The sequence below is a fragment of the Chelonia mydas genome, chromosome 11 (genome assembly GCF_015237465.2).
Source record: "Chelonia mydas isolate rCheMyd1 chromosome 11, rCheMyd1.pri.v2, whole genome shotgun sequence".
Classification (NCBI taxonomy): Eukaryota; Metazoa; Chordata; order Testudines; family Cheloniidae; genus Chelonia; species Chelonia mydas.
The window spans coordinates 35,983,865-36,008,736 of NC_051251.2; the positions used below are offsets into that span (position 1 = coordinate 35,983,865).

The following is a 24,872-nucleotide window of genomic DNA, read 5'->3' on the forward strand; positions in this document are numbered from 1 at the left end:
GTGTGCGCACAGTGTATCGACATTTACTGCTAAAACCCTAATCTTTCTAAGCCTATCTGTGATCAACTAACGACAGCTTCCCTACACTATCTGCCGATTATAAACTCTAGTAACAAATGCCCCTTATAATAACGGGCAGGTATCTCAGTTACTTCTGCCAACAGCATCGTCTCGTTCTTATCTGGATTAAGTTTTAGCCAACTGGCTCTCATCCATGACCCCAGTGACACAGGTGTCACCATCATACTGAAAACGGCACAACCCACGTCTCCTCATTATCCCTCCTCACAGCCCCTAATACACATTGAAAGGAACGGTTCCATTTGGTTTTCCTGCAGAACTCCACATGTGAGTCCCCTAAGGGATGACAAGCCATTGCCCCAGCCCTGCCTTTGAGATTGCTTGGTTAGGACGGCGCATTAGCAGTCCTGTCCACTCCTGCATAGACCTGACACGTTTTTTTCCATATTTAACTGAAACTTTGTAATTTTATATATGTTTTGACCAATTATATAACTGTTCAAAACATGGGTGGGGAAAAGTTCTAGCAAAAAAACCTCCCAACATTTTCTGCCATTTTTCTAGGAAATTTGGAATGTTTCTAATTTTTCTCACCAATGTTAGTTTTTAATATGGCCTTTGAGGGTGCTAGAATTAATAGCATCCATTAATACTATATCCCCACTGCATATCTTTTCCTTCACCCAGATGATACATGTCCTCATGGAACATGCTGGTTACATGTAACCTCATACTGAGTGTTGTGTTCCACTTCCTTGTCTTTGTGGTGGATTGAGAATGTTGAAGAGTAATATCACGTTCTTTGAAATATAGGAGTATCTAAATTCTTCCATATTCTGTTTATGTAAAGGAAACAATGCATGTTTTATTTGGTGAAAGGATCCATAGCACTAATCATTACCTGAACCTACAGCTTTAACTAGTTGTTTAATACCTCTTAAAATATTTACGCTTAATTGTTGATCAGTGGTAGCAGTTTAAATTGGTTAAATGTGGTGATGCTGGTTCAGTATGGGTTTGAAAATATTTAGAAGGTGAAGCTGAAAACCAGGAACTTCTTTTCTTTTTAATGGCATTGTGCAATCATCTATATTACCTGCAGCCATGTTTGGTAATTGATAACGTCTTGTCATTAGCATTGGTGCAAAATGTATTAGCGTGTTGTGAAATCCCAATATTTTGAAGTGTTTTCAAAGATAGAGCAGATTAATATGATTGTTTTTAAAACAGTGGGTTCATCTGGATAATGTTAGTAAGTAGAGGAAATTCAAGAAAATGACTGCAGATAAATTCAGTGAACTGAAGAAGCACTCTACTAAACTTAAACACTCCTATAAATTGAAAGAAGATGGGATTCCCTTCGGGAATGTCCTGCCTGATATCTTTTTTTTTTTTTTTTAAATGATGGACAATAAAGGATAGTTAGGCACCCAACTCCCATATATTTTCAAGGGGATTTGTTTGTCTACTGTTGTTATTATTATTATTAATAATATTTTCATTATCATAGTACCTAGGAAACTAGTCATGCAGCGGGACCAACCCCATTGTGCTAGGTGCAGTACAAACATGGAACAAAAAGATGTATTATGTCCTAAAGAGCTACAAGCTACCTAGACAAGAGACAACAAATGGATACAGACAGAAAGGTGAATACAACGAAACAATGAGATGACGTTGTTCGACATGATAGGCTGCAGTCTCAATACAGCAGCAGAAAATCTCCCCTCTAAAATATTAGTGAATTTCACCACTTTGTGTGATCATAAAGACAGTTTTTGACAGAAATCAGAGAGGGTTTTGTTATTGTTTGCCTTAAATAACTTGCAACAAAAGTCCTGTGATGGAAGTATAACAGGTGCAACGACATGTTTGAAAATGTACATGAATGGGTGGCTAAATGAATTGAGGCATCCTTGTATTGAAATAAGTAATTACTGAGGTTACTGAAATGTTGGAAGAGAAGGATAGATCACAATGCCCTAGGAAATGTACAATATACAACCATAATGATATATTGCAGGACTAGAGTCACATGAGAGTAGCCATTGCCAATCAGACCTGTAGATTTCAAGTTGCACAGTCTGTTTAGACATTCTTTCACATGGAAAAGAAAGATGCTGCAAAATCTGATTTGGTTAAAGTAAAAAAAAAAAAAAAAAAGAGAGAGAGAGAGAGAGAATATACTATTGAGAAGAATAAGATGTTCTGGAAATTGAGGTAAAGGTTTGAGGAGGATGAAAGGTTTGAGGATGAATGGATCACAACTGTATTTAAATGGCTCACATATGCTAGCTTTTAGTACATTGCCCATTCTGTAATATTAAGATCTCCCATACTACTGGGATTCTGAATCTTTTGAAATCTGATCTAATGGTCAGTTGAAGCATAGAATATAGTACTGTATTTTTTTTTCTCAACAGGCCTCACTGAAGAATTTTTTTTTATTTGTGTTGTAATTAATAACTTGGTACATTGTGCTTGAGCAGACATAAGCCTATAGCGCATATACTGGCCATTAATAATCTTTTTAATAAATAAAATGAAACATTCACATTCCTGCATCTTTAGTTGTGTCTATAAATGTCACACCAGATTTGTTATCATATTATTTTTCACACTAATTAAAGCCCAAATGTGACAAATATAAGAATTCTTAAACTTTACCTTCAGATTAATCCCACTAGGATCCATGGTGGTAACCTGTTTTCTTACTCATCAGGAAACTATGACCAGGACAATAATAACCATCCAGTAATGACAGCTGATGCTTAGAATAAGTGGTGGACCTGTAGGTTGAACACATTTTCAAAGTGAAAAACTGGAACAAAGGGGCACCCTCTTCCCTCTCCCACAGTATTTCCCGTTTAGAGTAGAAATATTGAGACGCTTTACTGTAAAGGCAGTGTGGGAGAAAGTAGTTTTTATCCCTTTGTGACCCCATCACTGTCCTTGTCCCAACTGCTCTCACCCTATCCGCACACATTACCACCAATTCACTCTATTCTCCCCACCTCCATATTCAACCATGCCAACCCAACCCCACCCCCTCCCAGCTCTGCATCTCTCCATGCTCCCTCCAGCCCAGCTCAATCCCCTCTTGCTCAGAAATACCACATTCGCTATCCCACAGGCTGAGAACAAAAGCTGTTCAACATTTTTCCCTTTTTGGGGGCAGAAAATTCCTTTTTTTTTACCTAAATTAATTTTTTCATGAAAAGTATTTGCTTTCTATGGAAAATTTCAAGTTGTCATCAAAACTTTTCAACTGAAAAATTGGTTAGTCTATAAGGTGCCACAAGTACTCCTTTTCTTTTTGCGAATACAGACTAACACGGCTGCTACTCTGAAACCTGAAAAGTTCCAGTTTCGGCTGTAAAGTTTTGATTTTCAACTAAAAAGGTGAAAGTTTCTGCAGAAAATGTTGACAAAAATATATTTTTCCACTTTTGTCAAAGTTTTCCACAAGAGGGGAGAACCATTTCTGACCAGTTCAAATGAGAACTTGTCTTATTTCTTCCTAACCTCTCCATATTTCAAACTAGCCCTCTCAGCCCCAAAACTTTTTCCACCTGACACCCCCAGACTCAAGAGCATCACGCACCAGAGACACATGTAGCTTTCAAGCCTCAGAACATCTAAAGAAAGGTCCTTCTTTATGTAGGAGCCTGGACTATATGTTTTCAGAGGACCTTTCCAAACTTAACATCTGTAACTATGACATCAGGCAAACATTTTCATGAAGAACCTCTCTGGACTGAGCACATCTTGAACTTGGCTGCATAAGAGAGGGGAAAGTGCATTAGGGATATGAGAAGCCTGCTCTATTTGGTGTTGACAATCTTATTAGGTTAGAGGTGGAGCAGTGCAGTGCTATTAGAAGGAGCAGAAATGGTTACATTTCTATAGCATGGATGAGGGCTTATCACCATTGCCTGAGTCATGCCCAGTTTCTTCCCCTGAGCTGGCTCCCTTTTGGGTCCTGCACAATCAAGCAGTAATGGATATGGCCTTCTTGATGTGCTGAACACAAATCCAATTTCTCTGCACTATGTAGTTGATGCCTCCATGGATGCACAGCGTCTGTCTACACCACCACTAACAACAGGGAAGGTCTTGCGGGCTCAAGCCTCTTCTCAGAAAATTATATTGCCTTTCTCTAAATCAATATATATTTTTGAGGTGGGGTAGGGTTGTGCTGCAATTTTTCTTCTATACTTAGATTTTGAAGCCCAAGCATGTCGGAGAAGTAATTAAGGATTCCCTCAAGGATTTGGTATTCTGAAAAGAGTGTACAGAGAGTAGTAACTTCAAGCAGAAGCCAGACCGAGGCAAGGTGTTCGAGGTGTCCAGCAAGTGGGATGCCAGCAACCACTTCCTCCCCGGTGGCAGTTTCACCATGTTCGCCGACTGGTGGTTCGGTCCACTGGGCCCGACTCAACGGAGCCGTCCGCCATGGCAACCGGGACAAGCGGTGCAGGAAGAGCGGCTACACCAACGAGACCCTGCCTCACGTCCTGTGTGGATGCAGACACCACTCTGGAGCCTGGTGGCACCGCCACAATGCCATCCAGAACCAGCTGGTGAAAGCCATCCCACCATCCCTGGGGAAGATCACCATTGACTCCGCCATCCCCAGGACAGACAGTCGACTGCGACCTGACATCGTCGTGTCTGATGCAGAAAAAGAGAAGGTCCTCATGGTAGACATCACGGTGCCATTTGAAAACAGGTCACCGGCCTTCCACGAGGCCCAAGCATGGAAGGCGTTGAAGTATACCCTGCTGGCCGACACCCTGAGAACCCAGGGCTACAAGGTTTAGATCCATGCCCTGATCGTGGGAGCCCTGGGTGCATGGGACCCCCCACAATGAGTTGGTGCTGAGAGCGTGCAGAGTTGGTCGACGCTATGCCTGGCTCATGAGACAGCTCATGAGACATGACACATCATCAAGTGGTCCAGACACATCTGTACGGAACACATCATGGGACACTGCCAGTACCGGGTCGAGTAACTGAGAATGCCGACCAGGGCAATAACCCACTTCCTTCCCTGAAGAAGTCAGGGATGCATCCCATCCATGTACTTATTCTGTACACCAATACTGACTTGGACTCTTAATACCTTCCATGGGTGGCGTACCAGAGCCCACTTATCCACTGATACTTTAAAAACTCCCACACCCCAATCTGGAGCTATGCTGGTTATGTGATATGTATGTACCTTGTGAACCTTGTAACCAATACTTGCAATCCCCCATAACCCAAGCCCGACCCCAGATGTACAGTACCTTCCCTCTTAACTTGTGTCAATTTGATTTGAAACATTAACTTTAATAAAAATTTTAAATCTGTTCTTATCAAAACATCTTTTTGTGGGGTGGAGGGAGGGTAGGGGCAAAGTTCAAGAGCATGAACTCTTGCCCAGTTTTTCTTTCTAGGGTGATTGCTAAAAAGACTTGGACTTTTTAAAAATTTATTATTATTCTTTAAAGTGATATTCTGACCTGGATTATCATGATATGTTAGGCTTGACAGTTCTATATTGTTAGACTTGATGAAATGCTGTGTGGGAAAGTCATGGAGCAGGTGGAGAATGGTGTTAATCCTTTTTACCATAGTGGCTCATATGGCACTGAGAATATGTAAAAAGCACGAAAATAAGTTAGTGGAGTTTATGAATAGCAATGTCTCCTTCTGTCACTATGCTAGAATTTTAATCAAATGGGCTTTATATAGTTTTGAGATTTTCATGTCCCTAAAATATTTCTATGATGGTGGTAATGAATTGCATTGCCCTCTTGATTGTAAGAGTGCTAGCATTCTGCTGAGGAGCCATATGGTTAACATTTTTTTAATGTGTCTTTGACATCAGGAGAATAGCTGAGACAGCAGAGGAAAGTGCTTATGCCTTGGATTTCAGCCAGAACAGAGACTATTTATGTTTAGTAACCAAAGAACTACTCCTTTTTCAATAAGAAGTGTTTGAGAAACATTATAGGCTGAAAATGTCATTCAAGCTAGGATTTTGTAAAACTAGGAGGCATGCTTCACAGTCCCTATCCAGAAGTTATTTTTAGTTGAAGTTAGAATTCTCTTCCTGAGTGTGGAGTTCCGTGTTCTATCTTTGGGAAGTTTCTAAATATACACAAGGGCTCTGTCTTAGACCTGTTTTACATAGGCATAATCTCACTGACTGGTGAAAAGCCACAGACTCCAAAATCAGACTGTATAAAGGTAGAGTTGTGTGGGTGTGTAGCGTATTATTTGTCTACTGAGGTCCATTGAGGCTAATGCTGTGTAACAGTCTCATATTCCATTATTAATTTATCTACAATTTAGATCATTATTTAACAATTACAGTTTATTTCTGTGGCAAAGGAGACTTGGATCTGTATGGTAGGCACGTTATTATTGGTATTGGCACTAAACTGGGAGGAGAGGTAGATACGTTGGAGGGTAGGGATAGGATATAGAGGGCCCTAGACAAATTAGAGGATTGGGCCAAAAGAAATATGATGAGGTTCAACAAGGACAAGTGCAGAGTTCTGCATTTAGGACGGAAGAATCCCATGCACCGCTACAGACTAGGGACCGAATGGCTAGGCAGCAGTTCTGCAGAAAAGGACCTAGGGGTTACAGTGGACGAGAAGCTGGATATGAGTCAACAGTGTGCCCTTGTTGCCAAGAAGGCCAATGGCATTTTGGGATGTATAAGTAGGGGCGTTGCCAGCAGATCGAGGGACGTGATCGTTCCCCTCTATTCGACACTGGTGAGGCCTCATCTGGAGTACTGTGTCCAGTTTTGGGCCCCACGCTACAAGAAGGATGTGGAAAAATTGGATAACGTCCAGCAGAGGGCAACAAAAATGATTAGGGGACTGGAACACATGACTTATGAGGAGAGGCTGAGGGAACTGGGATTGTTTAGTCTGCGGAAGAGAAGAATGAGTCAGCGGAAGAGAAGAATGAGGGGGGATTTGATAGCTGCTTTCAACTACCTGAAAGGGGGTTCCAAAGAGGATGAATCTAGACTGTTCTCAGTGGTAGCAGATGACAGAAGGAGGAGTAATGGTCTCAAGTTGCAGTGGGGGAGGTTTAGGTTGGATATTAGGAACAACTTTTTCGCTAGGAGGGTGGTGAAACACTGGAATGCGTTACCTAGGGAGGTGGTGGAATCTCCTTCCTTAGAAATTTTTAAGGTCAGGCTTGACAAAGCCCTGGCTGGGATGATTTACTTGGGGATTGGTCCTGTTTTGAGTAGGGGGTTGGACTAGATGACCTCCTGAGGTCCCTTCCAACCCTGATATTCTATGATTCTATTAGTTTCTTTGTTCTGGGTTCAGTACTAGATTCAAATACTCCCCAGATTCTTGTGATTTAGGATTTGGGTTGCAGTTTAGAATTGTTACAAAGGCAATTCCAAGTCACTGACCTGAACTTTCCCAAAATTGGAGTGTGTGGGAGGAGGAGTGGTTTTCACATCCGTTTTTCTGAATTAGCCCATCTCTGTTTGCAGTTAATATTTCTGCCTGAAGGTATCCCTGTTGTTTTTTTGTTAATGTGAGGATTTTTCTGTTTCAGTATTTAATATCAGTAGAAAAAGACAGGTTTCAGAGTAACAGCCGTGTTAGTCTGTATTCGTAAAAAGAAAAGGAGTACTTGTGGCACCTTAGAGACTAACCAGTTTATTTGAGCATGAGCTTTCGTGAGCTACAGCTTACTTCATCGGATGCATAGCATATCATGGAAACTGCAGAAGACATTATATACACACAGAGACCATGAAACAAAACTTCCTCCCACCCCACTCTCCTGCTGGTAACAGCTTATCTAAAGTGATCATCAAGTAGGGCCATTTCCAGCACAAATCCAGGTTTTCTCACCCTTCCCCCCCCCCCCCCCCCCCCCCACATAAAAACTCACTCTCCTGCTGGTAATAGCCCATCCCTCTTTGAAACCTCTCTTTATAATGCGCATGATAATCAAGGTGGGTCATTTCCAGCACTAATCCAGGTTTTCTCACACCCCCCCACACACCCCCCTCCAAAAACCACACACACAAACTCACTCTCCTGCTGGCAATAGCTCATCCACACTGACCACTCTCCTTACAATGTGCACAGCAATCAAGGTGGGCCATTTCCAGCATAAATCCAAGTTTAACCAGAACGTCTTGGGGGGGGGTTTGTAGGAAAAAAACAAGGGGAGATAGGCTACCTTGCATAATGACTTAGCCACTCCCAGTCTCTATTCAAGCCCAAATTAATAGTATCCAATTTGCAAATGAATTCCAATTCAGCAGTTTCTCGCTGGAGTCTGGATTTGAAGTTTTTTTGCTTTAAGATAGCGACCCTCATGTCTGTGATTGCGTGACCAGAGAGATTGAAGTGTTCTCCGACTGGTTTATGAATGTTATAATTCTTAACATCTGATTTGTGTCCATTTATTCTTTTACGTAGAGACTGTCCAGTTTGACCAATGTACATGGCAGAGGGGCATTGCTGGCACATGATGGCATATATCACATTGGTGGATGTGCAGGTGAACGAGCCTCTGATAGTGTGGCTGATGTTGTTAGGCCCTGTGATGGTGTCCCCTGAATAGATATGTGGGCACAGTTGGCAACGGGCTTTGTTGCAAGGATAGGTTCCTGGGTTCGTGGTTCTGTTGTGTGGTATGTGGTTGTTGGTGAGTATTCGCTTCAGGTTGGGGGGCTGTCTGTAGGCAAGGACTGGCCTTTCTCCCAAGATTTGTGAGAGTGTTGGGTCATCCTTCAGGATAGGTTGTAGATCCTTAATAATGCGTTGGAGGGGTTTTAGTTGGGGGCTGAAGGTGACGGCTAGTGGCGTTCTGTTATTTTCTTTGTTAGGCCTGTCCTGTAGTAGGTGACTTCTGGGAACTCTTCTGGCTCTATCAATCTGTTTCTTCACTTCCGCAGGTGGGTATTGTAGTTGTAAGAATGCTTGATAGAGATCTTGTAGGTGTTTGTCTCTGTCTGAGGGGTTGGAGCAAATGCGGTTGTATCGCAGAGCTTGGCTGTAGACGATGGATCGTGTGGTGTGGTCAGGGTGAAAGCTGGAGGCATGTAGGTAGGAATAGCGGTCAGTAGGTTTCCGGTATAGGGTGGTGTTGATGTGACCATCGTTTATTAGCACTGTAGTGTCCAGGAAGTGGATCTCTTGTGTGGACTGGACCAGGCTGAGGTTGATGGTGGGATGGAAATTGTTGAAATCATGGTGGAATTCCTCAAGGGCTTCTTTTCCATGGGTCCAGATGATGAAGATGTCATCAATATAGCGCAAGTAAAGTAGGGGCGTTAGGGGACGAGAGCTGAGGAAGCGTTGTTCTAAATCAGCCATAAAAATGTTGGCATACTGTGGGGCCATGCGGGTACCCATAGCAGTGCCGCTGATCTGAAGGTATACATTGTCCCCAAATGTAAAATAGTTATGGGTAAGGACAAAGTCACAAAGTTCAGCCACCAGGTTAGCCGTGACATTATCGGGGATAGTGTTCTTGATGGCTTGTAGTCCATCTTTGTGTGGAATGTTGGTGTAGAGGGCTTCTACATCCATAGTGGCCAGGATGGTGTTATCAGGAAGATCACCAATGGATTGTAGTTTCCTCAGGAAGTCAGTGGTGTCTCGAAGGTAGCTGGGAGTGCTGGTAGCGTAGGGCTTGAGGAGTGAGTCTACATAGCCGGACAATCCTGCTGTCAGGGTGCCAATGCCTGAGATGATGGGGCGCCCAGGATTTCCAGGTTTATGGATCTTGGGTAGTAGATAGAATATCCCAGGTCGGGGTTCCAGGGGTGTGTCTGTGCGGATTTGATCTGAGAAAACCTGGATTAGTGCTGGAAATGACCCACCTTGATTATCATGCGCATTATAAAGAGAGGTTTCAAAGAGGGATGGGCTATTACCAGCAGGAGAGTGAGTTTGTATGTGTGGGGGGTGGCGGGGGGGGAAGGGTGAGAAAACCTGCATTTGTGCTGGAAATGGCCCTACTTGATGATCACTTTAGATAAGCTGTTACCAGCAGGAGAGTGGGGTGGGAGGAAGTTTTGTTTCATGGTCTCTGTGTGTATATAATGTCTTCTGCAGTTTCCACGATATGCTATGCATCCGATGAAGTGAGCTGTAGCTCACGAAAGCTCATGCTCAAATAAACTGGTTAGTCTCTAAGGTGCCACAAGTACTCCTTTTCTTTTTAGAGAAAGACAGAAACCCAAACAATGAAATATATATATAGAGAGAGAGAATATGCATTTCCCAATAAAGATCCAATGATGCTGAAGTCATCTGAGAAGGGAAAGAATTTAGCTGGTCTCTTTCTTGCACTGGTGTAAATAAGGAGTAATGGAGTTAATCTGGATTTATACCTATGTTAATAAGATCAAAACTTGCTCCTTTGGAGTTTGTACTGGTGCATTTTCATGTAGCTCAAGGTGCCTGGACATAGTTCTGCTTTGAATAACATATAGAAGTACCAGTTAGTACTCAGTTTCCAAGCAACCAACAACTGCCAACTCTTTCACCATCCCTAGTCCCAAAAAACTAATATACCTAAACACCTGTGTGAATTTTTAATTTTTCCTGCAGATGATCCCAACACTTAAATATATGGTGTTGGAGGTGAGAGATGTAGTTGGTTATATAGTTAAGCACAAAGTTATACTCTGTAGTGATGTACTATGGTTCTTATTCTGCCTTTTAACAAAAATCTGACATTCCATAAAAATATATTTTTTCTCTTTTTTTATATTCACAAGAGCTAAAGATGCTTGTGATACTGGAGTTAGTTGTATAGTATGAGCTGTTGTCTTTTTTCATTTTCTTTTAATTATTAAGATGTGTTTAACTGTGGATAAAACTGCACTTGGCATCACTGGAGGTTTTTAAGAACAGGTTGGACAAACAGCTGTCAGGAATGGTTTAGGTTTACTCGATCCTGCCTCAGCATAGGGGGCTGGACTTGATAACTTCTCAAGGTGCCTTCCCGCCCTACATTTCTGTGATTGTATAAGGAGGTGAAAGTAGACCAGTTGTGCTTTTTCATAAAGAGGACAACAGATATATGAAACAAGAATAGTGTCACTCCTGTGAGCCACTCATTCAGTATTCTTGCCACTAAGCAATAATGTCAGGAAATCCCAGTGCCCATGGGTAAAAGCATTTCCTTAACTTTAATCCCCTGATACACTGTAGTTCCAGTGCTTAAAGACTGTGTTGATTTGGGGGATCTGTCTATGTACAACTTACGAATTCCGTTCGATGTTGGGGCCCCTGCATGTCTGTGTCAAACTGCAAACTATTTGGAATGTGCAGTATTGCTGACCTCAAAACATAAAAAATCTAAAGTAATAAAAAGTCAGATTGGTCCAAAAATCATGTTGTTATTTTGTGTGTGTGTGTGTGTGTGTGTGTGTGTGTGTGTAAAAAATGTATACATTTTTGGTCTCTTTATTTTTGAACTACACCTGCCCTTCCCCAGTGTGTATGTGACAATTAGTATTGCCCACTCTCCCGGATTTATTGGGTGAAGTGATTTAGGACCTTGCTGAAGGAGCTCTCACTCCCACATCTCCCCAGTCCCTGCCCAGCAATTAATTCTGCCCTCCATTCATTCCCCTCCCCCTTCAGTTCAGCCCACCCATCAGGTAAGCCACCCAATCACATCTCTCCTCCTGGAGTTCTTCACCCATCTCTCCTAGGCCTGGAGAGAGGGCTGCAGCAAGCCCACCCCGTTCTGCCCTTTCCCAGGCAAGGTACTACAGGGCAGGGGAGGAGCAGAGGTGCCATCCTATTCCTGTTGCTCAGGGGGATAGGTGGCAGAGCCCCTTGAGTTGATGGACCCATTAGCTTTCTCCTCCCCCATCCCTTCCTACAAGAATGACTTCAGATAACTAGAAGGGGGTGGGGAGGAAAGCTCTGCCTACAGCAGCTCTGATTGGTTATTCAGCCCCAAGATGTGGGTAGGTGGGACAGTTAGAGGAATCAATTTGCTAGAGGGCTGAAGCTTCTTTTGTCATCACAAGACTGGTTCCAACCCCAGCCAAAATCACGTCACTTGTGAAAAAATCATGAGGGTTGGCAACACTGTGCGTGGGGCTGGTTGCTTTTTCTGTTGTGTTTTTACCTCCATGCTGGACTGAAATTCTAAAAGGTGATGACACAGGGAGCAGAGCCTACAAGTCTGGTCTTTGGAAGAGACTGTCATTAAGGACTATTTCTTAGTGATCAGACCTGACCCACAGAGAACAATAGGATTTCTGAAGGCTGGGGGAAGCTAGTTTGCCCTAACTTTTCTGCAGGAGGTTGAGGACTGGAGAATGGAATTTCCCCAGCAGCAGGAAACCAGATGGTGGTGGCGGTGGGATACATAAACTTGTGTGGGACACAGAGCAGTGACTGATTCACTCACTTCATAATTTGGAAGTGAAGGCAAGTGCAGGAGGAGAGATCCTGGACTCCCTTAGAGGATTCTGCCCAGGCCCAAAAAACTCTCCAGAGTGGTGAGGAAACTGAGCTAGGGAAATGTATTTATTATTTTGTCTAGATCTGTGTATCTCTTGTGCTATCTAAGTAAAAAGTAATTGTGTTTAGGAGCCCTTACAAAGCCAATTTGCTTTTTGCTATCACATGTCCCTGAAACATAGTGTAAATCAGAGTGCCCATGTGGATGGAGTTCTGGGAGAGGGTGTGTGAGAGCTATTAGGAATCTGAGGAGTTAGCACTGATCCTCGGGGCCTAAGGCTGCTGGACCACGTGGTCCCATTTCTGTGAAAGTATAACAGACAGAGCACCTGTGCTCAGGAGATGTGCCAAAGACATCAAGGGGAGAAACAGTGCTGCAGCCTAATGAGAGCACACAGATCCTGCAGATTGGACCCAGCACAGCAGCCTGGTGTGTGTCCAGCAGAGCGTGCTCTATTAGGGATGTGTGTGACAACCATGTAATCAAATATATTTAGTGTATGCACTTTATGGACATGTACATTTTCTTTTTTCATTTTGGACCCCTAAAAAATGTCAAATGGAGGTGCAGACCCCTTTGGAAAACATAGACATAGTCTGTGGACCCCCAGGGGTCCGCAGACCACATGTTGAAAACCACTGTTCTAAGTCATTCATTAAGTAAAATGTTTTTTTTCTTTCCACCTTATATCTTTAATTTTCATTCTTTCTATTTTATTTTAATCTTTAACCTAGCCTGTTGTTGTTTCATTCCTGTGGTAGCTGTAAACACTGCATTTGTTTACTTGGTTGGGAGGCAGGAGTGCAACCACTGCTAAGGATGAAAGATAATATCAGTGCTTCTCCACTGATTCCCTGCCACCAATCCCAGAACAGCCCACATGACTCCTCCTTTCATTGTCTGAGAGCAGGATTTCCGGGATGCTCCAGCCTGATAACTAGCGCTGGTTGGAAAACGAAATGTCCATTCTGCAGGAAATTGTGACATTTCAAAATTTCTTTTCATTTTGAATCTGAATGAAAAATTTAAATTTCAAAATTTACTGTTTTATCTCTCATTAAACAGTTTTATCTCATTAAACAGTTTTATCTCAGTAAGGCAGAGAGTTTTGTTTTGATAATGTTTAAACATGATTTTAGATAAAATTCTACATACAATATAATGTATAATGTAATATAATGTAAAGTTAAATGCAATGGATCAGTTTGATAAAAGTTAAAATGTTTCAACATTATCAGAATTATACTAGAAAGCTAAAATGATTTGTTTCAACTTTCTCCAGTCAAAAATTTTGTTAAAATCAACACATTCCTGCAAATATTTTGATTTCAGCAAATATTGCATTTCCTGAGGAGGAGTGGAACTATCCCATTGAAAATTTTTTGACCAGCTCTACTAATAACAGAGATCTTCGTATTTGCATCCTACCTATCTTTGGCATAGCACTATAAAGTTGTTTCAGAGTTGCAATTAAAAAAAAAGTAATAAAATATCCTCTGTAAAATAATATAGGGCCTCTTGCATTGTACGCAGTGGTTATATATTATGCCAATTAAATGTAGCACATCTGAAGAACATTTCTTGAGAAGTGTATTTTACTGGACCTCACGATATTTTGGGTCTGTGTGTGAAATATGAGAGGTTTACTTTTGTTAACAAGGCTATTAATATTTTTAATAAAAGTCAGTTTTTCTTAGCACTACTTCTTTAAGCAGGGTGAAAAATGTTTTATTTTGTTGTCTGTTAATTTCCTCATGTAGAATTGTTCTGTTTTTATTTCTGATCACAAATGTTTTGTTCCATAACAAAGGAGTTGTGGTGAGGAGGGGGGGTTGGGGGCTGGGAGCATCACCAGGCCAGCAGCTGGAGCCAGGGGCGGGGCCAGAGTGGAGCTGGGGGCAGAGCGGGGCTGGGTGGCACTCCCTTCCCACCCCCATGTGGGGGTGGCCTGGGCTCCACTGCACTCCCCTGCATGTTCCTCCACTCCCCACTAGGAGGGTGCGCACTACAGTTTGAGGACCACTACTCTATTTTTTCTGACAGATAGGTTTCTCATATCAGACCTCGTGCAATTGTTGTATCTAAATTGCATGGCTGTAACACATCATCTAGTTTCTTGCTTTCCTATAGCCATTTTATAATTCAAATCAAATAAACGGTCATATCTTAAAAAAGTCAAGGAACTAGTTTGTTGCTCTTATTTTGCTCTAACGGCCAACCACAGCCACTTGTGAGTGTCAACTACTGAATACCATTACTGGAATCTCTAAATATCTGTACAACAAAGAACAAATATTTAAAGATAGAAACAAGACCTGTGGCACCGTTTTTAAAGTAGTGCACATCGTGTAGAGCTACATTTGTATGCAAGTGAATTAAGGAAGGAGGAAAAGGAGAAGAGTGTGAGGGAACGGTGAAAAAAGAAGAGGGGAGATAGGCTTAGCACTGACTTCACATGTAACAATGAGCTGTTCACTGGGCAGCATCAGTGGGATTGGTGGAGAAAAAGGAGAGGAGTGTAGCTGTAAATCAGTATTATTTATATAGTATCATCCTGTGACAGGCTTCCCATTATTATTACGGATTTTTAGGTCCCTAGGTGACAGTAAAATGTTGCTTCACAGTGTTTTCTAAAGCTCCGTTCTCTTTTTCTGGAATACTGAAAGTGCTTGGCATTTCCCCTTACTCCTAAAAAGAGGGACAATAATTCCAACTATAAAATACTAGAAATCTTCAGCTAGACTCTTATAGACACAGTGGCAGTAGATCTATATTACACTGTCTGAGAAATTGGGTCACATTTCCCCTGCCTTGTGTCATGCAATCCTACTGACATCAATGGGATTTTATCATGTGTAAGTCAGTGGGCCAGTGTCTTTCAGGTGCTAAGTTACACTGAGATGGTTTCTTCCGATCTTCATTTGTTTTCCTGGTGAAAGATAAAACATTGTGAAAAGAGTATGGACTAACCGGAGTGTCCTGGCCAACACTATCTCCGCTCTTAAAATAGATGACAGCGTCCACAAGTGTATGGTTTTGTAATAGTGAAAGCAAACACAGAAGCTGTCCGACTCCTTACTTTGTTTAAACACTTTGGCTTAACTTGAGTAAGAAATATGTCGTATATTTATTAGCCGAATTCTGTTGTCTCATATAAAATGTTTATTGCAAATGTTTTATCTTTACTGTTATTTTTTAATAATACCCCTCTCACAAGAGACCTAATCCTGCAAAACTTTGCTTGTGTGAGTATCCCATTTGATTTAAAGTTAATTGGACTACTTGGAGAAGTAAAGATTTGCTATGTGACCAACAGGTTTTTCATTAATGTTATAACTGGCTTCCATTTTAGCTTCATCGATCCTGAAGAGGGAGAAGCGGAAAAGGACAAAGAATGTTCATTTTAACTGTGTTACCGTGTACTACTTCACAAGAAGGCAAGGCTTCACCAGTGTCCCGAGCCAAGGAGGAAGCACATTGGGCATGTCCACACGTCACAACAGTGTGCGCCAGTACTCCCTTGGAGAATTTGCAATGGAACAGGAGAGGCTCCATCGAGAGATGTTAAGAGACCATTTAAGGGAAGAGAAGCTTAACTCTTTAAAACTGAAGGTAAGAATGGCAAGGAGACCTTGCTTGCTCCCATCTCTCACATTTTAAATGGATACTGTCAAGACACCATAGGCCCAACATTTAACCTGATCACTTTATCTGACTTTATCAAATTTAAATTCAATAGAAATGTTCCTCTGATTTAAAAAAATCCAATTAAAACAGGTTTTTGTTTGGATTAGATACGTTAATCTACAGGCAATGCAATCAAAAAGTGGCAGCATGGTGCTAGTGATGAGATATGGAAAGTGAAACTGACCGGTTTCTTTTCTTGGCCAACTTGAGCTAAATGCAAAAAGCAAACATTAATGGTGAAAAGTACATTCCATTTTTGAAAAAATCAGTTTAAATTTCCACCATGTTATAAGCAGCACAGGTATGGATGTTTATTTTTTTAAAATATATTTTTAACCAGAAAGTATGCCTTTAAAGAAGAAAAACTTGCAAAATTTCAGCTCTTTGTTTGAGATAACTGCTTGATGCAAGTGCTTAGCTTATCAATACCAAAGATTTCTGATCATACTAATCCGGTCTCTACAAATTGGAGATATCGTCCTGGGTTGGCTTTTAAATACAGCATAGTAGATGTTCAACAGGTGTATGGTTTTTACATTCAATGTATCATTGAAAAATTATGTTTAGAAACACTCGTCCTATTCCCGAATCGTATTAAAATTCGTGGGAAAACGCCCATTGAGTTAAATAAGAGCAAGATTGGGCAAACTAAGAATATGTATTAATTGTTTCTGTTGTTCATTTATTTATTTTGGCATGGTTGCAAATTAATCTATGTAATTAGCTTTGAATTATTTTTAGAATTGTAGCCTAACTGCAGTCCTTTTCCCGCTATGAAATTATGCTGAGATTACGTCTCTCTGTTTCAGATACCACTAGAAGGCAGATTCCCAAAGCGACCTGGCATTATTCCCGGTTTAGAACATTACTCCTATTGCCTCCCAGGCATTTTTTCACAGGTTTCTGCCTCACCTCCTTCAGAAGTCTGTGTGGCTCTTGCTACGCAGACACTGTTGTAATTACTCCGCTGTCTACTAAAGTTTCTAGTTTGAACAGTGAACAGGTTGTTTTTTTTAATAGCTTCTAACCCTCAACTATCATGGTGATTAGGACACATAGGTGAATGAAAGACAGACATTGGAATGGATTTTAGGCGGCAGGCCACAGCTTTATTGACATGGGTAGGAGCTATATTTTCCCTCCCTCTCATACACCAGGCATTTACCTGGATCTGATGTGGGATTATGGGGCTCCCACCAGATAACCAATCATTTGGGATAGACCCCTTGCCCCGTCTCTCAGGACTCAGCTCACTTCTGAGTCCTCTAACCCTCCCACTGCCCAGATAGTAGAGGTTACCAACAAGGGCTTCAGGCTTCCCCTTCTCCTTATACAGGCACAAGATCCACCATGAAAATCCCAGATCTCATTTACTTCTAGTGCTCTCATCCCTTTTCCTCCCTCCTGGGAGTGGCAGATACTCGGTTTTTGGTCCATTGAGCAACATGCCCCCAGCCGGATGAAGCAAGAGGGGAGGCACAGTTTTTTTGGGGAGTACAGATTCTCTGACCAGCCATATCCTCTCCTACTGAGACTAAGTGGGGATGGTGGGGAGGGTTGTTTAAAGTAGATAGTGACCTGTAGTCAGGATTTTAAATTCCGGTAAATTCCCTTTCCAGATACTGGTGTGGCAATAAAACTTTGATTTCCATTCCATGCACCCCCTCCTCCCAGTCTCTAACTGCTGGATTAATTCCTGCAGCCAAATGGAAGGGCCTCACCTACAGATGGAAGGTTCTTCTCTCACTATTTCTTAGCAGCTGGTGGTGACTGTGAATCTGTTTTGGGGTAGTAGGTTTACTCTGTATTGGCATCCCCACACATTCAAAACTCATGAGTCAAGCCCCCAAAATCATGAGACTGATTTAAAAATCATGAGATGTTTTTTAAAACTGGTACTTTTTATTTGCCTTCTGATTGTTGAGCCTTTGGGGTATGTTTGGGTTTGTTTTCAAGCTTTTCTCTGCAACCATGAGAACTAGAAAGGTGAGATTCTTCCATAATCAGTTTAATTCAGGACCATGGCTTTAAGAAAATAACAAATGTTGTGATATTTACAGTAAAACCATGAGAGTTGGTAACACTTTCTATCACAGTATGTATTCCAGATAGTAGTTCTGATTCTCTTCTCATTTAAACCAGTATAGATCACTGAAGTCAATGGAGTTACTGATGTTAAACTGTTATCAATGAGAGGAGCTTTGAGCTTAGTATATTGGACTCATAATGGGAGCTCCACTCCCATTGATGCTAATGAGCACCATGTTGAACACTTTACTCCAATATTACTCATTCATGCCAGCTTCCTTTTTTCAAAAAGTGGTTGTGAGAAGGAAGAGGAGAAATAATGTTGTCAATGAGTCCCATTCAGTCACAGTCAATGTTAGAAGTTTGAGGGAACTTTTATTGTCTAGCCTTTTAGGCAATCATTGTGAAGCATCAAAGATGTTTTGTTTACTTATGACAGCTGGACCTTGTTGATTTCTGTTTATGGAGATGGAAGAGCTGTTTTGCCCTTTGAGCTGTGTCTCAGTGAAAACAAGGAAGAAAAACATTATGGTTCTTAGGTAATAATGTCAGTGATTATGATCTTGATTTGAGGTGTTCTGCCCAGGAGTTACACGTAAATTGCTATACAACTGCACAGAAAGCCATTGCATAAAATGAAGTAGGGAAAGCTTCTGTTTGAAAAGTTTTTTAAAAATTACTGTAAAAGCTGTGTGTTAAAAAAGAAAGTGTTATACCAATAACATAAAAACTAGCAGGATCTTATTAAAGGGGATAAGACAAAATGTCACATTTATTGTGAATACAAAAAGAACCATAGTAGGCAGTCAGTTATAACTATAACATTTCATTCAGTTTCACATTCATTCACACGTTTGTTCATATACACACACAGGTTCTGCAGATGCTGTAGAGTTATCCGTCCTGAATGACAGATTTCAGAGTAGCAGCTGTGTTAGTCTGTATTCGCAAAAAGAAAAGGAGTACTTGTGGCACCTTAGAGACTAACAAATTTATTTGAGCATAAGCTTTTGTGAGCTACAGCTCACTTCATCGGATGCATGTAGCTTGAGTTCGTGGCTTGGGTTCGTAGCTTGTGGCAGCTAACTGTCCAGGAAAGCCAGGCACAAGGAAGAGCTCGGTCTCTGTTGGGCACGCACCGATGCCCTTCCATGTTGGCAGCAGAATGTTACCCTTCAAAGTCTTCCATCTCACTCATCCTTTTTGTAGGCTTTAGTCTGAATCCAGAGTCTATAGGTTCTTGCTGTGTCATGCTGCCTCTGGGTTCGGTATGATTGATCACCCTTCAATTGCAGACATGACTTTCAGCCTAGGACCTGGCTTTGATGTTTCTTCAATTGTACTTTTGCTCTTTTCTTTTGAGGGTGGACTCCTCTTACTTTGTCAGGGCTGTTGTCTGCATTCAGCCGTTGGGTGTTTACACTTTATTTCATCAGGACAGGCTGGGGCTGGAGGTTGATTTCATCATCCATCCATACCTCGTTCACACATCTAAACTAAACCAATAAGATTACAGCAGGGTTTTGCAAAAATGAAGGTTGCAGCAAGCTTTTACAAAACGGAGTGAGCATTTTAAAATGGAGTTTGGGACAAGTTAAAATGGAGTTTGAGTTACAATATGGACAAGTGTAAGGAATGGCAAACAGTGAGCAGAAGTTACAATGTTGAAACAGTGTAAGTTTCAGCGATTTAAGCAGCAATTGGATTGAAAGTGAAACTCAATTAGCCAGTTGTTGGGGTAACCGGTTTTATGAATGAATGTTGTTTCATTCATAAAAGTTTGCTTATGAAGTTATATTAATAAAGTGAATAATTAAAAACAATTTCATTGATCAGTTCTACAAAATAAATTAATAGTTTTTATTTCAGTTCTCCTGGTTTGTTAATTTCTACATTGCATTAAATATGTGGACTCCTAGGTAGCAAAGGTGACTTATTTCATTCCAAAATGAAAATGTCTGATAATGAGTGACTATCTATGTTAGGTACTTTGTTTTCTTTTTGTTTTACTTGCTGGGAATAGTAGTTTCTTATTTAGCTCCCCATATTATTAAAATCAAAGAAGAATTTTTAAAAAGACAAAGATTATTTTAACGATTTAAGCACTGGGCAGGTTTGGCACTCCAGCATTGTTAACAGATCAGCAGTGGTTTGTGAAAATTCTAATTTCTGAGTTGGAGCATAAAAATCATCCTGCCTACAAGAAAGGGACATGGGAGGATTTACTTTAACAAATTGTCATTTGAGGAAACATTAGTAAACTTAATAAATTCACCAGCATGACCTGAGTGAAATAAAAGTTCACAGATCTGGGAACCAACATGTGTCAGCACATCTACCTTGCACCAAGCTAGACTTGGCTTTACACATTGCAGAGGTGTACCTCCTGAAAACAAGAGAATCCAAAGCAAAACCACTAGAAAAGAACTTAGTTGTCTACTGTACCACAGTATAGGAATAGAATTATTCTAGCAGCCCTTTTCCCCCTTTAAAAAAAAAAAAAAAAAAGGTAAAACCATTATTCCAGGCCTTCTCCATCTTTTTATGAGTGTCTAACAGACATCAGAGAATGTACTTAAAGAATAGCTGACAAGGAATAGTATATGTTCAAGTGCAATTTTCTAGTCTCTGAATATCTGTAGGGAAGATCTCTATGCTATTTTGTAACTGCTATATAAACTAGGTAAAATGGATAAAAAAAGACAAAATGGTATGAATATGGTGCATTTACCTTTAGCTTGTGGAGATACGTGTTTTAGCACTTTACTAGGAGAGCTATTAGCTGCATAGTAACTACAATAGACAGGTTTGAAAGGGTTCAGTTCATTCAAATCTGTCTTGGAAATGTCAGTAATGGGTGAACTGATTTAATATTTTCAGTATTTGGATTTCAGCATTGCAGCTCTGCATCTCTAGAAATTTTCATTAACCCTTAAACTCAAGGATATATATATTCTTCTCCAGTAAGCCCAGTTATGGACAACTCCTGTGATTTTAGGAAGGTCTGTTAGATTCCTTTGATTATGAGTGTCCCTATTTTTCAGCCATTCCCCCTCACTTTGAGTGTACTGTGCGAATAGATGCCATTAGTTCTAGCAGCCAGAATCAAAAGAAAAGAAATTCACCTGCATTATTATTTTGCCCTGTTTGCACTCTGGTGAAACCTGATGCAGAAACTAAGTTTCCTTTACCTACTTCCCTTGTGAAAAGAAGTTTTCAGCTAGGGGGACGGAGAGGAGTGTGGCATAAAGTTCAATTTTTCAGGTTTTATAGAGGCGAAGTGAATTTCACACCAAGGCCTTAAGTGTGCATCAGCCCTTGTTTGGTCCTTTGCACTGCCATGAATTTCACTCTGATAGCTTTAAAATATAGACTGTTATTTCTCCCTATACCATATTTTACTCAAATTAGCAATATTGTGACATTCACAAGAGGATTTAATGTTCGTCTAAATTCTTTCATGAAAATGTATTTTGTGACAGTTAATAGTCTCCAGCTCCCCTTTATATTTAGCTGATAAATTGCTTATTTAGGAAGTGGTCTACAGTAACTGGGAGAAAGTGTGTCACTTTTTATTCTGTGGTTATTCTGTGCCAACTAATTCAGAGTTGCTGTCACCACATAAGAGAAAAGATAATAAATTTGACTATGAACCTTGATTATTAGCAGTTGACTGTAAGTAAAGACTTAACTGTAAGTAAGAAGTCACTACCTTGCCTGAGGTATAGAACTGACTTTCGTATGTCAGACATGGGATTATATTATAAAGGCTATGATCCACATGTTGCAGATTCTGACTTGTTTGTTGACAAAAACACAATCCTGTTAGGAGCATGTGCTGGTTACCAATCACCTAGTTCAACTTCAATTTCACTTGCAAGCATTCTGAGCATATGAAAACTATGAAAATATTGGCATGGAGGCAACAGGTTACAACTCAAAGAGAGAAATCAAACTGGTATGAGCATAATCTAATGGGATGAGCACAGGACTGGGATCAGGAGACTGGGTTTAAATCATGGCACTGCCACTGCATGTGATCTTGGGCCTAATTTAAGATGTTTTCCCACCTGTAACTGAGAAGAAGTCTGGACACCATTGTAATATGGGAATGTTTAGCAGTATTAAATTAATTAGAGTCAAATCAGTGGTTTTAGGACTGATGAGAAAGCAGAGGAAAAATTAAACAGGAATAAAATCTTTTTCAGCAATTTTTCCATATACTTAACTTTTTACCTGTCACTGGCTAATTGAATTATTTATCTTTTTTTGCTAGAAAGAAACTGATTAGCATTTGATAACTGAATAAACCATGGATCATCATCAGTTCTTTGTTGGTCTTTGGAGGGTGCTAATCAAAAGTTGCCAGAAACTAACCCAGATAAGAGAGATTCATTCACCTGGGAGGAGAAATACGAAGATACAAACGTCTTCAAATCCCCCACATGACACAGGAACATGTTTGTGGCTAACGTGTTGCAGCAAAGAAACAGATTTTATTTTTATTTCTACTAAACATGAACCCAACCTACAAAATTCACCTCCAGATCCAAAGTCTCTGAATGTTCAGATCCAGGGGCCCACAGAGAATTTCTGTATTTTATCATTTCCTACTCTATTGTATTCATCTCCAAACATATACTGCTCTATCAGATACAAACGTCTAGGTAGCAGCTTGAAAATATTTCTCTTTCTGAATAAAAAACCTTATTTTTCTACTGTCATATCTTTGGACTCAGAAGAGGCAGAGGAAGAGCACCGCATTTTATATAATGGACACAGTTAATATCTGCTTGTTGTGGCTAACAAAATTAACAACGGGTTGGGGGCAAACAGAACAAAGTACAGATTTCTATCACCTCAGGTAATGTAAAAATGTGTGATGTTCCCTACACCAGCATAACTTTCTTTATTAAATTTCTCCTTGTATTATTTGTATTAAACTGCTTTTAATAGCCTTTTTTTAATTGGCTGCCACGAGCAGGAACTAAGTTTTAAATCAAGAATTATATTTTAATTTCGTACAGGCAACTGAGCAACAGTGCTCTGCTTGGTAAGTGGTTTCAGGGGGGAAAGGAAAGTAACTGTAATGTGTTAATGTAGAAAATTCTGTATGTGCAGGTATAGTAAGACAAGTATAGATGGGTCCATAGCTGGGCAGAGAAAACGTGCTCGCACCTCTCTAGCAAAAAATGTGTTAAAGCATAGTTCACAAGGGAAGTTTTATCTTTTGCTAGCTAGTGCGGAAAGGGCAGACATCTAGGGAAACAGAAAAAAAGAAGATTATGAAGGTTTTTCAAGAGAAGTTTTAAAGATGCCTATATATAACTGTGAAAAAGAGAACTGGAAATATCTGAGCATAAAAGATTTGAATATTATGGAAATAACAAACACGGCAGCTGAAATGCAAATCACTGGGGATTAAACTCTGAAGGTTGCAATTTGTTTATAAAAGTCAAAATACATTGGAAAGAGGAAGAAATAGTGTGTCGTAAGGGAAGTTCTAGAAATGGCACTCTAACTGTGTAAGAAGCACAGATAGTGATGAAATATTAACAGAGGACATACTACTGTACACTAAGGAAATATCTTCTTGTTAGTATATTAGTAAGTATGCCCACCTGCCACTCAAGTAGCGGGAGTCAGCTCCTTGATTGGGGCAGGGAGTTTGAGTTTGCAAGGAAATGGATGAATGATCTGTCAGGTCTTTTCTATCTTTAACATCTATTATTGTTACTACTCAAGACTGGAGGCCACAAAGACAGTAAACTTTTGATAGGAATTCACTCTCTAGACCATTTGAACAATGGCATGAAATGACAGCTATAATCCAGAAGGTTGTGCAAAAGGCAAACTGTTAACAAAAGTGGGAGACTTAAGGTACCTAAGACAAAGCAGAGCATATAGTAAATAAATGCAGCAGTAGTTATATGGATATGATACAGGACTGCTTCCTTATCCAGTATGTAAAAGAAGATACAACTAGAAAGAGAGTAACAGCGACGTCAAGATTAAGTAGTTGAGAAGGGGGAGTATCACAGCAACAATGGTAATATTAACATATATAAACATAAAAAACCATAACAGAATTGGAAGCACATGCACTGACTGTGAATTTAAGTGTTCAACAAAAATTCAAAAGTGATAGCAGAAAAGGATGAAGAATATCTGTTGTTATAATGAAAGTGCAGGGCATGTATTTCAATATATATTTCCTTATGGATAGGAAAATATTCAGATAAACTCACTGGGTACCAGATCTTGAGGTCCTTATGCTGATTTTACTCAATCCTTACTCAAGCATGCTCCCGTGGGAGTACAGAATAAGCTAATATGGACAAGGTTTGAGATTTAGTCTGAGTAAAATTGGAATGGGAACGTCAGGATTTGGCCCTGAGTTTGTTTATTGATGCCTCAAATTGTGACATTGGAGATCAGAAATAATAAATCCAAACAAAAGGTGCTGTATTGGTGAATGTGTGATCAAAGTTGTTTCCTTTACATTCACTGTTTTTTTATTTGAAAAATACAGTAGTGTGTAAATGTGACATTAAGTGAGTAATTAAACCTACAGAAGTCACAAATTCAGAGGTATGGGCCCTGATCTTCTGCGAGTGTAAATCAACACACCTTCACTGAAATCATTGTGCTTAGGA

General features: G+C 40.4%; 1 protein-coding gene across 3 annotated transcripts in view; it reads left to right on the forward strand.

The window, feature by feature from the left end:
* The window catches only part of CSRNP3 (cysteine and serine rich nuclear protein 3), a 142,905-nt gene that overhangs the window by 108,137 nt on the left and 9,896 nt on the right, over nt 1-24,872 (forward strand). For all 3 annotated transcript variants that reach the window (XM_043525382.1, XM_007056627.3, XM_043525383.1), the window contains one exon: nt 15,854-16,113. In XM_043525382.1, coding sequence (XP_043381317.1) covers nt 15,854-16,113 — 260 coding nt within the window. The remainder of the gene's footprint in view (nt 1-15,853; nt 16,114-24,872) is intronic.